Genomic DNA, 17,856 nt, shown 5'->3' with positions numbered 1-17,856 from the left:
AACCAAACTAATCAGAGTGGCTGTAGCCTAAGGAATGCATCTATCTATATATTTATTTTACTTTTTATGCTTATTTATTTGTTTTGAGAGAGAACAAGAGAACGAGCAGGGAAGGGGCAGAGAGAGGAGAGAGAATCCCAAGCAGGCCCCCCGGTGTCAGCACGAGCCTAACTTGGGGCGTGAACCCACGAACTATGAGATCATGACCTGACAAGAAACCAAGAGTTGGACGCATAACGGACTGAGCCACCCAGGCACCCCTCATCTGTCTATATATATTTAATAAAAACTTACTGAATAACCACTTTGTACAGGGCACTGTGCTGGCAAACAACCTAGGGGATTCAAAGAGGAAGTGAGCATGTGTCCAGGCCACAAACCAGTAACACAGTTGTGAAGCCCGAAGCTGAACACAAATCCAGGACTTCTGTCTCTAAACCACTTATTCTTTCTTCCATTTAATAAGAAGGGCTTGGATATCAAGCAGGGAGAAGAGGGGAGCAAACCTGTGTTGCCTGCTGCCTGGGGCCGTGCCTTAGATAAAACTGCCAACCTAGGAGAGCTGGAAGATGGGGCACAGCCCTACAGTCACAACTTCAACCCAGGCAACAGGACCTATGATACTTGCAGTGTCTTCAAAGGCCAGGAGAACTGGTTCTGAAACGTGGGGCACAGCAAAGGACAAGGTGGGGGCAACTCTAAGACTCCTATGGGGTGAAGCGGGAAGGATGGAGAAACCAACAACAGAGAGACAACTGAACACCTCCCACGTGATAGAAGCTTGCAAGTTAAAATTCAAGAATGAGCAGGATTAATGCTAAAAGGAAAACCAAAATCATCCATCAGAAGATTGATTCACCCTACACAAGACATCTTTGAAACATGTTATGTTTAGTATCTTCAAAGACATAAAAAGGGCAACTACTTAAACAACAATGAAATTATAGCTTAAATTCCAGTAGAAATAAAACAGCAACATTCCTCTCATAGGGATTCTAGAAGAAGAGAATAACTAGAACGTCGGGGAAGCAGTATTTAAATACATAATTGCTGAGAATATCCCATAATTAAAGAAAAACATGATCTTCCATGCTAGATTAGTAAAAATACATTCACACCATAAATGTTGTATTGAAACTATAGAATGCAACCTAAGGAACTATAAAAGTTATCTAGACATACTAGCCACAAAGGGACAATAGTGAGATTGACAGTAGGATAAACATCAGCAACAAGAGATGCCACAAGATAATGGAGTATGACCTGCACAGTGTTGAGGAAAAGAAGGAGTTAATTCAAAATGTTAAACCAAGTCAAATTATCAAGTCAAGCATGAGAATGATATTTTTCAGAGCAAGTCAGGCAGGATTTAACACCCATACCACACCATTGGACGGACTAGTAAAGGACATGCACCAGCAAGAAGAAACGGGGAACCAGGAGAGAAGAAATGAGATGACGAGAGAAGAAACAAGCTGCCAAGAAACAATGCAACTATCTCTCATTTTGGACAACTAAACAAAGAGGGAGAAGAAGAGGGAGACAAAGGAAGCAGGGAGATGCGTATTTCATCTACCTGACATACTTTTCTCAGGGCAGAATAATTTCACTTCTCACAATCTCTTGTTCTCACGCTATGTGCTGTTTTCTGGCTCTCTCTGGAAATTGGGACTGCTGGTGGTCTTGAACACTTCTTTTCCATTTGAGTCCACACACTGAGTTGAAAGCACACGGCTTACTGACTGAATCTAATTGCATTGTCTTTGAAAGTTGAAACTCTTCCGTGTTTGCTCTTCTACTACTGTGCTGAGTGCCTGAATTTCCTTCCATTAAACGTTTGGAGTTGTTCAATACACTCCGTTTTTTTGCACACTGTCATTCATATTGGTGTACAATATGTAAACCAAAGATCTTAGACATCTAATTCAGTGTCTCACAGCCATTATTCATCTGTTGATTAAATAAATAATCCCCTTATTCATTGGAGCGTATGCATGCAATGGTCACCTAATGTCAAAGCAATTCTATATAAGTAAGTACTAATTCCAAATATGAAGTCATGCAAAGCCATGGTTTTGTGATTTTTGTGCATGGCGCCCTCCTGGTAAATGTTTCAAACATTTTTTGAAAGCACGCTCCTCCCCAAAGCGCGAATAATACAACAAACATAGAAACCTAAAACTGAGCTATATGGAGGAGATACTTAAGTGACACTGCCAGGAGAGCTAAATTTGAGAAGATACTGAGAAGAAGAGAAATTGAACGCCAACTGAAGAAATAGCTATGTTCAGGAGAGTGGAAGGTGGTACCAGAAAACATATGGATGATAGAGGAGTGTGTGGAACAATTTATACACAGAAGCGTTGTAAGGGAGTTTCAGAAAGAGGAAGTAAGTGCTGTAGAGAAGCAGGAGGGTGGGAAGTGAGAATGGACCCAGAGGTCAGTGCTCACTCACGAAAGAGACTCTTTCATTAGGAAGCAGCTGGGGTGGCGGGGGGGGGGGGGGGGGCAAATGAAATTAGCTAGTATAGATTTTAGAAAAAGGTACAAACAAAAACACACAAAAAACATCCTTTTGTAGAATCTCAGTTCAAGGAATAAATAGACGTAAAATTATTTATCCCCTACCCTCTTCAATAGAAATGAATGGGAAAGGCCCCACTACACATTTATTCTATTCTGCAGTGATGATTAACTCATCTAAACTCCATACACATATTTGATCTCTCAATTATTTAATCTCTTCTACAACAAAGGAGAATGTAGAATAAAATTATATCCCAAATGTCTAATCCCAGATAGTAGTTCTATCTTATCTATCAACAAACCATTTGCCAAGTGCTACTTAAAATGTAAAAAGAATAGGGGTGCCTAACTGGCTCAGTCAGTTAAGCATCCGACTTCACCTTAGGTCATGATTTCACGGTTCGTGGGTTTGAGCCCCACGTCAGCCTCTGTGATGACAGCTCAGAACCTGGAGCCTGCTTCCGATTCTGTGTCTCCCTCTCTCTCTACCCCTCCCCTGGTTGGGCTCTGTCTCTCTCTCTCTCTCAAAAATAAACATTAAAAAAAAAATGTAAAAAGAACAGATTTGATTTTCATATCATTCTTCTTTTTCACTTGCCTTTGACCAAAAAGCAGGTCCTGACAACGGGACAAAGGAAGCTGAGGCCTTAAAGGGCAATCTTCAATTAATCAAAGTTAAATTAATAATAATTACAACCTTTCCAATTCAGCCAATGGATATGAACCATCTCTCATTAATTTAGAGAGGACTGAAATACTTAAAACATCTTTCAAAGTCACTTCTAAGTTCCAACTTTGTAAGTCAAAGTGTAATAACTTATGTTTACTGGAGCTGGCATATTTGGTTTATGGATGCACAAAGGTCAAACGTATAACATGTACTAAATGGGTCTCATATATAACCACTGTGCTCATACTTCCCTCAGTTTGGTAGGACTCACAGAACATTTTACATTTCATATGGTTTTATGGATTCACAAAATTTGTCTTTCTAATTTTAGTATACTATTAATCGTATCTATGATTACTTTTATATAATGTCCTTAATCAGAATTCTAACCCCCAAGTATGTTGATAGTTTCTTGTAAAAAGACAGAACCGTTTTCCAGGAATGCACTATGGGGCAGTAAGTATGTTCTCCCTACAATGAATTTTCTTTCCACAGTGAATATTTTAAAAAGAGATGACTAGATAAATTGAAGGTAATGTTACCAAAGTAACTTTCTCAATGTTCAATTATTGTTTACTTTCAATAAGCCACGGTTTCCAGTATTTCTATAACTAAGTTATTTTATAATTACACAAAACGGGGGGGGGGGTATTAGATAGCAGACATGAATTAATAAGTTACAGCAAACTTCTCACTTGCTCTATGTCTTTTGGGGGAGAAATACATTTTGAAAATATATGCAGCTGATTTAAAAATCTATACTGTTGGCTTAAACACTGAGGATGTAAGTAGGTGAGAATTGATGTAGCAGGATTAAAAACAAAGTTCTTACCTTTGCCTGATGCAAGGATTGTAATATTATATGCACCACCTCTGATGGTCTCTGTCTCTCTATCCAGGCTTCTGAAAGTGGTGATTGATCCTGAGTTTTCATCTACTGTCACCCACCCTTTTGGATCAGTTAATTTCTTATACCTGTTAATAATGATAAATTAAAATGACAAAAATGGGTCATAGGCCAAATTATAATTCTGGCATCAAAACAAGTTATGAATTTTAAAAACATGGTAAATTTGGAGTTAACTAAAAGAAGATACCTTATGCCACTGCTACTTTTCGTCTCGGGGTCATATGCTTTATATCCATCGCTCTTTGTTCCCGGTGGCGCATTTTCTCTAATTTGAACGGTTTGCACTGCAGGGCTACACTCGGGGCCCTCATCCTGATTTTTTACATTAACTGTAACTGTTGCTGTGCTCATGACTGATCGTGAACTAGCCTCTTTAGAATACGGAGCTTCATTAACTACTCCAATTTGTAGGTTCACCTGTTGTCTTTCTTCATAATTCAGTGGCTACAAAAGCAAGTGTGTTGAAAATCAGATCAAGACGTTTAACGTTTGGCCATGCTAAGTGCCATACATAACTCGTGCCAGGAATAGTCCTGACAATATTAAACATAGACTCAGAAACGAGGTGGTGGTTGGAAGAGAAGAATCCTTCAACTGATTCAGTATTTGGGTGGACAAAACCAGCAAAACAAAACAAACAAAAACTGTTCTTCAACTGCAAGTAATATCAGAGTCCTGATAATGATTGCAAAAAGTATGTGAGGTTAACACTTGAGACGTTAGGAACTCCATAACCTAACCAATAGTTATTTTCTGCTCCATTCATTTTTGGGACAACTTATCCTACCATTCTGACATGAGTAAAATTATTTGTACCTGGTTTGGGGTAGAAACTATGGGTCAAATTTTCTAAAATGTTTTTCAGAGAGGACAGAGAAGAAACTGGAAAGCTCGTGGACATTACACTGTCTTTTGTTAGCTCTTCCATCCCAGGTACTTTCTAAAAAACACTGGTAGTACCAAATTTACTGGAACGTTTTTATTTTATCTTGCCTGATATTAGTTATAATGGGAATGGGTAAAGCCATTCCCTACAAGACAGAGATTTTGTCAGGTGTTAAGACTTCACAGAGATAAGATTCTTTCTTAGAATACCAAGGATTAGGGTAGGGGTTAGGTGAGGAAAGAGGTAAGATTCAAAGGACATTTCTTTACTCTTTGAAATACAGAAATTAACCCACAAAACTGCAGCTAATTTTCATCATGGTAAGAAGAAAGAATTCATCACTTGATTCATCCTCTTTGTGAAAATGTACAAAAAGGGAAACTACACGGACCCAGGATAGAATCACATTCTAGATAAAGATACAGCACAATGAAGACTAGGACTGTGTCCAAAACAAATGGAGCCCAGGTGGCTTTATGGGCTAACTGGCTCTGGAAATAGCAGTGAGGTCTTCTGAGATGTTGCAGAATAGTATTAGAAAGAGGTTTTACAAGTATCCGGATCTTTGAATGGTTGACGATTTCCATTCTTAACCAAGAAGCTAAGGTTGTAATGTATGCTAGATATAGATGAACAGATCTACAAACGCTCTCCCTGTGGGTCTTACCAGGAATGACTCACCATTTGGGAAATTCAGTAAATAAGTGGAGTCTCCCTGACCCAGCTACAGAAAGAATGGGCCAGGAAAGTTTGGCCCCAAACTTGGCCCCCGTGGGCATCAAAGCTGTGCCAGTATTTGAACTGTTAAGAGATGTTGGTTATAAAGTGGATACTATTGACCATATGTACATGTATATACACATATATATATATATATATACACACACATATATATATATACACATATATATATATATTATTTTAAAAATCATGCCTTTATAAAAGGTTTCCCAAATTGAATATATCCATCCCATTATAGATATGGAGAACATTTACATTTACCTATATATCTACATTATTCGTATATTTACCAGAATTCTCTTCTTCTCATTAAACCCTAGTATGCTAATCTATGATATTATAAGCTACAAATAACTAATTTACTAATTTATTCTTACCTTAACCACATACAGAACTCCTTCATTGGTTCTGGGATCTGTTACAATTTTAAAATTCCCATTTTCATTGCCCTTTAAAATGGTATAATTGGCTCTCCAATTAGCAGTATTTATTAAATCCTTATCTTCAACGGTAACACGTAAGATTTCCACATCAACTCTATTTTCTTCCACTGATGTCACATACTAAAATAATAAAAAACAACAAAAAAAGGCTTAATTAGTTACTGTAACCCATAGAGCACAGTGGGAAGTAAACTCAGTTCTTCTAATTTCCAAGGACTATGGTCACATGATTTTAAATCCTGAGTCTGGGTTACTGTCACGTGACTGGGGATACTGCATTTGAAATCATGCAGCATGGAGAGAGGTATGCATGTTTACCAATTAACACTGGGTCATACATTTTTCTTTTATTACTATCATGTACTTACAGAAGTACGGGTGAATGTTGGCAAGTTGTCATTTACATCTTCAACATTAATGATGCAAGTTGAAGTTGTCTGCAAACCAAAATATTGACCATCCATATCCTGGACTTTTATTTTCAGCTGGTATTTATCAATTAGCTGAAAGGAAAGAATTTAATTATTATGCAAAAGCAACATTATAAATGAAATCCTAATTTACACTCTGTAAATTTTCTTGCATTAAAAATTTAAGAAGAACACTTAAATTTCATAGTTTTCATGTACTAGCAAAAGAATAATTTCCTGACACCCGTATTTTTCTATTAATTTATTAAAATAGAGTAGTTTCTTAAATTTATTTTTATTTATTTAAAGTTGTTATTCATTTATTTTGAGAGGGAGACAGCAAGAGTGAGCAGGAGAGGGGCAGAGAGAGAGAATCCCAAGCAGGTTCCATGCTGTAAGTGCAGAGCCCAATGTGGGGCTCAAACTCATGAACTGTGAGATCATGACCTGAGCCAAAATCAAGAGTTAGACACTTAACCAACTGAGCCACCAGGTGCCACTAGTCTCTCAAATTTAAAGTGCTACTCATAGAATATAGAAGAACTGGTTTTAGTTTTACTCACCAGAAAGAGAAGATATAGCCATAGCACATTTTAAAATTGCCTAGTAGTTAATCAAAATCTTTATCTCTTTTCCAAAGTACATTTTTAAGCTGAAAAATACATAGCAGTGACTCTCATACCAGTCTTGTAATAATTAGGTGAGATATCCTCATATAAAAAAGGTAGATTTTAAATATTTACATTTGTAAAAAGATCCAGAACTATAATTTTTTCTCTCTATGGAAAATGGAATCTGGTTCTTAGGGCTTTCTATTCATCAGGGATTGAAGAACGTTCACTTAGAGTTTAAGAAAAATGTGTTTCTTCTCATAATGGTTTCATTTATCTTAAGTACTGAAGCATGAAAGGATTAAAAGCAACTCTAATAATAATGCCTTCTGGATGAACTTTAGAAGTCTTGGGTTCTATTCCTAACTCTAAAGTAACAAATGTAATCTCTCTGGCAGTTGGAAAAGTCATTTAAAACATTTTTTTCATGTTTATTTATTTTTGAGAGACAGAGCACGAACAGGGAAGGGGCAGAGAGAGACAGGGAGACACAGAATCCGAAACATGTTCCAGGCTCTGAACTGTCAGCACAGAGCCCGACGCAAAGCTCGAACTCACGAACGAGCCATGAGGTCATAACCTGAGCCGAAGTCGGACACTCAACCGACTGAGCCACCCAGGCGCCCCTGGAAAAGTCTTTTTAACTAAGTTTTCTCTTCTATAAAATGATAATACTAATACCCTTCTTACATAATTCAACTCTTTTTTTTTTTTAATTTTTTTTTAACATTTATTTATTTTTTGAGAGACAGAGACAGAGCATGAGCAGGGGAGGGGCAGAGAGAGAGAGACACACACACAGATTTCTGAAGCCAGCTCCAGGCTTTGCGCTGTCAGCACAGAGCCCAACGTGGGGCTTGAACTCACAAACTGCGAGATCATGACCTGAGCCGGAGTCGGATGCTTAACGGACTGAGCCACCCAGATGCCCCTCAACTCTTTTCATAAGACAAAATAATACGTAAAAAACCAGCCTAACCTTCCACCAAGAATGTTTACTCTCCTCTTAATTCCATCACTTCTTGAACTTTCTCGTCTGTGTGTATTGCCTAAAATAAAACTAAAAGTTCTCTATCTCTATGCTTTTTACACATGTAATTTTCCTGATTTACTCTTCTCTCATAATCAATCATATAGATAGAGTTAAAAATACTGGCCTCATTTAAAAACTCATGCTAGTGTACTTGCAGGAGAGAATGCATATTTTGTTTGTAGTGAACTGAGGTTTATTGAAAACAATCAACTGGCTGATAAAGCAAAGGAAGAAATGAAGTTTGGGACCAAAATATTAACTTGTGATATCTTGAGATGGAAGACAAATGTGATGTGTAAAGCGCTTAAGTGGTTGAAGGCAACAGATGAAAGCTGGAATCCTGGCATTAATAAGTGTCTCTAAAACATTCGTGGGTGAAAACACTCCCAGACTCCTTCATTAGTCCTGTGTTTTCAACTGACTTATAGAAGGATCTATTTAAGATTTGATGGTCAAAGAGGATTTAGTTTATAATTTGCTTTTCCTGAGCACACAAATTCCATGAAGAATCTGTATAATTTATAGAGCTGCAGCAGTAATTCACTCATTCATTTATTCTGCAGATTATACTGCTTTCTTCACTGTCACGCACTCACAGTAAAAATAAATGAATTTATAAACAATAAAATAAAATTTTAATAAAATACAATTTCACTAGGGAATGTCTTTGTAAATGCAGTAAAAAAAAGAAGAATTTTACTAAATTTTCTTAAATTTCAACCCATAGTCTAGTGAAGAAAGGGGAGATATGCATAAAGCATTTCTTCTACATAACATAGTATGATGTTCTTCTCAAGGGAAGTACCTGTGTGATTGTTTATGAACTGAATTAGCTATTGTGTGGGTTTTTTAAATAAAATACCATTTTTGACATGAAAGACACCGACAGTCATTTAGACTAGTGTTAGAAGACAATTTGTCATACATAAAGTGAATCTGTCACTTCAAGGAAAACAACTATGTTACCAATGATAAATTGGGGTTTTCAAGCAAGAATGAGAATTCCAGAAAGCCTGTATTGACCAATGTGTATCAGTGGAGGTGAGAAGGTGACTTTTTCCTATATGGTATATGAAATGTATCAATATATGGAAGGAGGATCTGCATAACTCAGTGAACCACTATTTTCCAAATGGTCAACACATGATGTTACAAAATCATACATGGGTAAACTATCCACTCACAGTACAAGATAGACAAATGGATTTTAATGTAACAAAGTACAAAACTCATTGATACGGCACACTGCAAAAAAAAAAACAAAACCCAAAAACTGATGAAATATTTATGAAACCAAACCTGTCAAGTTTTGGTGTAGTATTAAAGAAGAGTAGCCATAATGATCTGAAATAACTATTAAAATACTCCTCTCCTTTCTAACTTCATATCATGTTGGATTTTCTTTATATACTTTAGCTAAAGCTACATATTATAATAAACCAAATGCAGAAAGAGATATGAGAATCCACCAGTCTTATGCTAAGCCAGGTATTAAAGAGACTTGGAAAAATGCATTATAATGTCAGTCTTCCCAGCAGATTATTTACTGTTTTGGAAAATTATCTTTTATAAAAATGTTATTTATGTTAACATGTAATATATTTATGATTTTTTAAATGGGTACATAAATAAATATCTTAAACTTTTGACAGCTTTAAATACTAACGGAGTAAGTATCAATAAATATAACCCACTAAACAAAAGATTTGGGAATCCTCAATAACATTTATTCATCCTGAGACCAGAAAATTTAAGGGCCACTGTTCTAATCCATGAGAAAACAAAAGAGGAAGAAGAAATGAATCTGGTACGAAGTTTTCAGGAATCAAAGATATACCTGACAAACAGGTATTTACTATATTTTAAGATTAAGGATTATAAATGTAGTATGTAGGCCAGATAAACTACTATAAGAATTCAGATGAATAGGGGAGCCTATGTGGCTCAGAACATCAAGTGTCCAATTCTTGATTTCAACTCAGGTCATAATCTCACAGTTAGTGAGTTCAAGCCTCGTGTTGGGCTCTGTGCTAATAGCTAGAAGCCTGCTTGGGATTCTGTCTCCCTCTCTCTCTCTGCCCCTTCCCCACCTGCTCTTTATTTCTCTCTCAAAACAAACAAAAATAAACTAAAAAAAAAAAAAAGAATTCAGATGAATAAATACTTGGTGAAGGAAGTAATCGTGAATAACCAAGTGAATGACTCATTAAACTAGGATAGTTGAAGCAGAAATGGACAGAATATAACTAGAAGATAATTTTGGAAGTAACATCAACATGATTTGGAAAGTGATTTGATCAAGGGAGCAAGAGAAGACATCACATACAATTTTGAAGACATGAATCCAAGCTGACAACAGAAAAATTAACAGGAAAAAAGTGTACTAATGTCACCTGAACTCAAAAACATTGGAAGAAGAGCATATTTAGATGTAAAGAAGAGTTCAATTTTATATGTATATTGCATCTTAGGTACCTGTGAAACACCCAAGTAAGGATTTCAAGCAATCAATGGAAAATGGTAAATTAGAGATCAAAGAGATAGAAATTAACTTTTCTTATAATTTATATAAGGGGAAGAACGTAGATGAGATGGTTGAAGAAGGGATGACACAGGCAAAAAAAAGAAGCATTGTTATCTGTAAATAACAAATTTCCGAACATTTTCAAAAGTTTCACTTCTCATATTTGGCCTTGTTTGTACTACTATCCTATAATTATGTTTATATTAGGCCAGTCGACCTTGTAAAACATACATTTCAAGAGAGAACAAGTTAGCAGTTCAAAATTAGCAGACTGCGAGGTTAATGATCCCCATCAACACACTTAAAATACTGACTTTTATAAAATTAGATTTACGACATGCTTTTTCAAAAACACATCTACAGGTGCTAGACAGAGATCTACGATTAAATGGCCATGTGATAATCAGGTTTTGTCTGCCAGTATTTATGTTACCTCTCTGTCTAGCTGAGATGATGACGTGGTGATCACGCCTGTCGTCGGATGCATAGAAAACAGCGTGGCTGACGCTGGCAACTGCTCGATGATGGAGTACTTGAGACGCGTGTGCATCGTGTCAGGTTCATCTTTGTCAGTTGCACATACCTGGCCCACGGTCGAGCCTACATGTTGAAAAATCCTCTTCAGTATACAAACCTTTTACATTTTCAACTTTCCCTTTTTTTCACTCCTCTCCATCTACTCAAAAAACTTTTCGACCGCTTAATTATATGTCAGAGTAATAATTCATACATTTGCAGTCTTCTATATGAAGTATCATTTCTTGTAAATATCCCAGCATTCGAACATTTTGGAATTTGGTGACCGTATCTGCATTTACTGTATTTAATGTATAATTTATAAATGTTGACAATGCCCCTCCAATTGCCTTTGTATTTCTAGACTAAAGAATTCCAATTATTCTTTAACCTCTTTCTATTTGTAAGTCTCCACTTAAATGGATCAAATGGTCAAAAATGTGTCCAAAATTCTTGGTTCGGTTAGATCTTTCTAGAAGACTCAAAGATTGCATTCTGACTTCCAGCTGAAATGGTTCATTTTAATATGATTGAGAAAACGCATGATTTTCAATGACCTTTATGATTATGCTCAGAATATTGTCAATCATTTAATCACTATGGAATATCAGTAGATCTCTTCAAGGCTAAGACTTCAATTACTTAAAGACTCCTTTTTAGAGTACATTCTCTTAAAAGTATTTCTTTTATCTCACACAGGAAGGCAAAATAAGATACTGAATAACTTCTCTATTTTTCAGGTACGATGCTTGGCATTCCAGGTGTATAATGTATCATTTAATCTCCATAACAATCTTGCATATCAATAACCCATTTTACAGATAAGAAAACTAAGGTTTGTCAAAATTAGGAAGTTTGCCCAGGGTCACAGCTAGTGAAAGGCAGAGTAAAATTCCACCCACAGAGGTCTGAGTGACAAGTGCCTTGTTCTTGCCAGCAAGATATGCTGCCTCCCAATGGCCACCATGAAACTCAGCTTATGAATTAAAACATTAAGTTACCGTATATTGTTAAGGTAGGTACTCACCAACTCTGCAGTTTTCAGGAACTGTAAATATGTAAGTTGTTTCTGTAAAAATTGGGTAGTTATCATTTTCATCCTCAACTCTGATTACCAGGGGCAGTGGAAGTTCTGGAGTATATCCATCTGGAGTTGTGGCAAAGGCAATCAGCTGTGAGGAGTAAAATAAGAAAAAAAGCAAAATTAAAATATGGTTTACACTTGCTTTGGCTTTAGTTTGGAAACTGTGTGGCATTGCAGTGTGAATTTTGCCATTTGTTATTGTTTTGGGATGTGGACATGACCTTACTGCCATAAGAGGTGGTTAATCCCGTGGTATACTACAGCATTTTATGTTTATCTAATATAATAACATAGATAATTTTGGTTTCTTCACTAGTGCTGCACATTTTTCATGAGTGTAATGGCTTTTATCATTATTTCCCAGAACAGTCTTGAAGATTGTTTTGTGGCTTTTTCTTATTTTATTTTGTTTTTTAAGTGGTTTTTTTTTTTTAATTTTAATCCCAGTTGTTAACATACAGTGTTATATTAGTTTCAGGTGTACAATATGGTGATTCAGCAATTCTATAAATTACTCAGTGCTCATCGTGATAAATGTACTCTTTAATCGCCAATCCCTATTTCACCCATCTCCCCGCTCCTCCCTCGCTCTGGTAACTAGCAGTTTGTTCTCTACAGTTACCAGTCTGTTTCTTGGACTATCTCTTTTTTTTTTCCTTTGTGCTTTTGTTTTGTTTATTAAATTCCACAGATGAATGAGATCATATGGTATTTGTCTTTCTCTGACTGACTTACTTTGCTTAGCATAGTACTTGCTAGCTCCGTCCTTGTCATTGCAAATGGCAAGATTTCATTCTTTTTTATGGCTGAATAATATCCCATTGTATATATCACTCTTCTTTATCCATTCAGTGGCTACTTGGGCTGCTTCCACAAATTTGGGCATTGTAAATAATGCTGCCATAAACATAGGGGTGCTTGTATACCTTTAAATTAGTGCTTTTGTATTTGGGGGGTAAATGCCAAGTAATACAATCACTGGATTGTGTGGTAGTTTTATTTTTAACTTTTTGAGGAACCCCCCAACAGTGGCCACACAAGTTTGCATTCCCATCAACAGTGCCAGAGGATTCCCCTTTCTCCACATCTTTGCCAACACTTGCTTTTTCTCGGGTTTTGATTTTAGCTATTCTGCCAGGTGTGAGGTGATATATCATTGTGGTTTTGATATGCATTTCCCTGCTGATGAGTGATGTTGAGCATCCTTTCATGTGTCTGTTGGCCATCTGGATGTCTTCTTTGGAGAAATGTCTGTTCATGTTTTCTGCCCATTTTTTTAATGGAGTTATTTGTATTTTGGGTGTTGTTTTATAAGTTCTTTATACATTTTGGATACTAACCCTTTATCAGATATGTCATTTGAAAATATCTTCCCCCATTCGGTAGGTTGCCTTTTAGTTTTGTGGATTATTTCCTTTGCTGTGCAGAAGCTTTTTATTTTGATGTGGTTCCAATAGTTTATTTTTGCTTTATTTCCCTTGCATCAGGAGACATATCTAGAAAAAAGTTGCTATGGCTGATATAAGAGAAATTACTGCCTGTGCTCCCTTCTATGATTATTATGGTTTCAGATCTCACATTTCAGTCTTTAATCCATTTTGAATTTATTTTTGTGTATGGTATAAGAAAGTGGTTCAGTTTCATTCTTTTGCGTGTTGCTGTCCAGTTTTCCCAACACCATTTGTTGAGAAGACTGTCTTTTTCCCTTGGATATTCATTCTTTCTTTGTCAAAGATTAACTGACCATAAAATTGTGGGTCTATTTCTGGGTTTTCTGCCCTGTTCCATTGATCTATGTGTCTTTTTTTTTTTTTTTTTTATGCCAGTACCATACTGTTTTGATTAGTACAGCTTTGTAATACAACTTGGAGTTTGAAACTGTCATGCCTCCAGCTTTGTTTTTCTTTTTTAAGACTGCTTTGGCTATTCAGGGTCTTTTGTGGTTCTATACAAATTTTAATATTGTTTGTTCTAGCTCTGTGAAAAATGCTGTTGGTATTTTGATACGGATTGCATTAAATCTATAGATTGCTTTGCACAGTATAGATATTTTAATAATGTTTGTTCTTCTGACCTACGAGCCTAGAATATCTTTCCATTTCTCTATTATTTTGTTTTGTTTGAAAGTTTTAGGTGCACGGATTTTAATTATAACTTTCTGGATCTTCATTAACTTTGGTTTCTTAGGACTCCAAATTCCCCAGGTGCTGTTAACTAGAATATTATCTTATATTCTACTAATTAGGATTTTAGTTATATTTGGTAGTTATATTTAGATTTTTAAGTTACAAATTTTTAAATTTAAAAAAGGAAAGTCAGAAATAAAGCAAATGCATGGCTATACATTGTGTGTGGAATACAATTTATTTCTTTTACTTTTATAATATGAATTCTAATTCCAAGTTTTCTCATAACAGCTTTCAGAAAAAGCAGAACATCACAGATACTTAGGAGGCCATGTTGTAGCAATTCTAAACATAAATATTTAATTCTAAGTTTGCAAGTCTATTCACTTAATTTGGTCTACTGATGAATAAGTAATTCCTCCAAAGTAGACGTAAAATAATTAAAACTGAGTTAAGCAAAATGACCAGGTCCTGTTGGTAAATCAATACAACATTAGGTTAAATTCTCCCATATTAATGCTCATGCCACCATGGGAAGTTAACCAGATGATGAAAGACTGGATAATCTTGATTAAGCACTGTCCACACTCCTCACCTATTCACCACAAGTTAACCTTCTCTTGTTGCAAAAATACTGACGTCTAACTTGCAAAGTTCACTGACCTCCCATGGTATCTCTCTGTACCCTAAAGAGGTTCACAGACCTTTTATGCCAACTGAATCACTGTTTTTCAGAGTGGTATTCCCTTTTTCTTTTGAAAAAAAAAAAAAAGAAGAAGAAGAAAAGTAAAACTATCATGCCAAGACCCAATCTAAGAATCTAATGCTCTTTATTCTATAATTTTTTTTTTTGTTTCAAGTCTCTGCTATTGGATGTCGCCAGAGCCTAGATGACAAACTCAGAGAACAGAAGAGGGTAAATGAATTGAGAATGAGAGATAAAGCAGCCAAGCTTAATAATTACTAATACAATATGTAATCTTCAGACTTTACCTCAAAAGATTCATACTGCTCCCGATCCACAGGACGAGTACAAAACAGGTTTCCAGTATCTCTGTCTACATAAAATAAATTTATAGGTTCTCGGTCTACCCCAGGTCCTCTGATGGAATAGAATATAGTGTAGTTTTGTGCGGTGTCAGATTGAATCTAGAAAGTAGATATTATATATATAAGAGACAAATTTTTATTTCAGCAAAACTTTCATCTATACATTCATGCAATCATGTTGCCATTTTTATTGCAATAAGTAATTACCCTCTTTAATTCATTATCATGTACAAATAAAAAAACAGGTAATAGAATAAGGAAACCTAATAACAGAAATTACAAGAGCAAGGCATGGGAAGAAAAATATAGTAGTATCTTAGATTTCCAGAATACCTGAGGACTACTTTAAAGGCTAAATGGTACCTATGTGGACCAAACATTTAAGACTGTAACTGTCTGAGAAAACAAAGTATTCTGAGCATGAAAAATTACCCTTTTGTCAATTTTTTAAGCGTGAATTGTTATTATATGCAACACAGGATTTGAGACTCTAGGTTTAAAGTTACTGTGAGCAGGGCAAAAACACGGAAAATGCTTTCCTTAATTAGTTTTCATTATTTGTCAACATCTTTTTTATTATAGGAGCTGAAGAGAAAGAGTGGCAGGAATGGGTGAGAAGAGAAGTGATTATAATATCCTGGCATGTATGATATTCTGGTACTTGATCCAAAAAGCAAATTTTTTCCCAAGTTGTTTTGATACTCTTAGTAAGATCTTGACTGTATATCAGGATGACTAACATAATTATTTTTAAATGATTTCTTTCTCGACTTTAATATGTTCTTCTTTCAGCTGCATTAAATTTGTTGGTGGGATATAAAAAGTTATAAAGAGACAGAAAACGTGGATATAGTCTGATCTAAGTAGTGGACTTGGGGATAAACAATTAACAAGGAGGATGTATGTGTCTTTTCCCCTTCGTGGCATTTGTCTTCTTGTCAGTAATTTTATCTTCTTTAATGGAAGATGTTTTGGGGTTTCTAGACTACACTCTGTGATACCCTTACTAACATGAAAATTCATTAAGGAACCATGTGTTTGAGAGTGCTAGATGAGTTTCACAATTTCATAAAAAGGCTATGCATGACTAAAACTGCAAAAAAATGCATGACGGTGTAAAGATATATATTTATACCCATATATTGAAACATACAATACACATCCTCATTCACTCATATATTCATATGCAACTGTTTTTGAAATAACTGCATACTCATTAGCCAAATTAAAAAAAAATGGAAGCCATAGACTTTCACAGTGAAAGGAAAGTAAATTGTACCTGTTGAAGAAAAAGTGGGAAAGGACCCAAAGAATTCTCTTGCATTGAACAAGGAATAGGAGCCCATCTTCTCTTGGCACGTCTTAGAACTTTCTCTCTAGAATGCCTCTTCTTCAGTACCTACATTTAGAAGACAGGAAAAAAATAATAAAGCCAATGAATAATATACTCTCAAACATTGGAACTCTGACACATCTCCTTTCATGGGGAGCTGGGAAGGTGTAAGGCCATGGTAGTGCTTCAAAACCAAACTAAATGTCAACACAGCCAAAAGATAACAAAGAAATCATGGTCCTAACTGTTATCACATCAATCCTCTTGAGGAAATAACTTGGTGAGAATATGGAAGAAAGAGAGATGGAACTGGAAGCCCAGAAACAAAATTACAAAGACAAAAATAAAACTGACTACGTTACTGTTGCCATATTGCCATGCAAAACGATGGGAGGAGAGAGATGCAAGGAAAATGAATGAAGTGAGTGATCTCCTAAATCTAGCATATGTACCTTCCACTCACCAGCAACTAGGAAGAGCCAGGGACCAACAGAGAGATCTGTGTCAGAAGGAGGAGAGAACAGTGGTGATAACTCTCAAACCGCTGCAGTGAATAATGGCCAGTGGCTGAACAGAAGTCATTTGGATCTTTGGTGTCATAATACAATAAGTTCGTATGAGGTCTGAACCTCAACCTAACACAGTCATCTACTTTTTAAGACTACAAATTATGCTAAGATACATAAGACCTCCAGAAACAGAGTTTTAAAACTTGTTTTGGAAATGGACTCTACAAGAAAGATCAAGATAGGCTTCTCTGTGTCTGATTTCAACTTCTCATGCTGCAGTAGCCCAATTTCTCCTTTTATGTCCCAAATAAAAAGTAATTATAACCTGGAATAACTGATACGGCAAAACCCGTTTCCGCCACTTGAACACTGTTAAGTTGTATGATGGTTTTCATTTTTCATCAAGCAAAACCATCCCACATTGCTTCTGATTCCACATCTTCCCTGGTAATGTTACACCTGCAGAAACCAATTCATTATGCTG

At 35.9% G+C, this 17,856-nt stretch overlaps 1 protein-coding gene across 2 annotated transcripts in view; it reads right to left on the bottom strand.

Annotated features, from left to right (window-relative positions):
• Positions 1 to 17,856, bottom strand: part of DSC2 (desmocollin 2) — a 37,454-nt gene that overhangs the window by 10,124 nt on the left and 9,474 nt on the right. For both annotated transcript variants that reach the window (XM_049620244.1, XM_049620243.1), the window contains exons 4-11: positions 16,810 to 16,929; positions 15,474 to 15,629; positions 12,298 to 12,442; positions 11,188 to 11,354; positions 6,545 to 6,679; positions 6,111 to 6,296; positions 4,294 to 4,550; positions 4,029 to 4,171 (exon numbers count right to left, since the gene is read on the bottom strand). In XM_049620244.1, the coding sequence (XP_049476201.1) occupies positions 4,029 to 4,171; positions 4,294 to 4,550; positions 6,111 to 6,296; positions 6,545 to 6,679; positions 11,188 to 11,354; positions 12,298 to 12,442; positions 15,474 to 15,629; positions 16,810 to 16,929 (1,309 nt within the window). The remainder of the gene's footprint in view (positions 1 to 4,028; positions 4,172 to 4,293; positions 4,551 to 6,110; positions 6,297 to 6,544; positions 6,680 to 11,187; positions 11,355 to 12,297; positions 12,443 to 15,473; positions 15,630 to 16,809; positions 16,930 to 17,856) is intronic.

This window comes from Panthera uncia, assembly GCF_023721935.1.
Source record: "Panthera uncia isolate 11264 chromosome D3 unlocalized genomic scaffold, Puncia_PCG_1.0 HiC_scaffold_8, whole genome shotgun sequence".
NCBI classification, from domain to species: Eukaryota; Metazoa; Chordata; class Mammalia; order Carnivora; family Felidae; genus Panthera; species Panthera uncia.
This window is presented reverse-complemented; position numbering and strand designations above follow the sequence as displayed.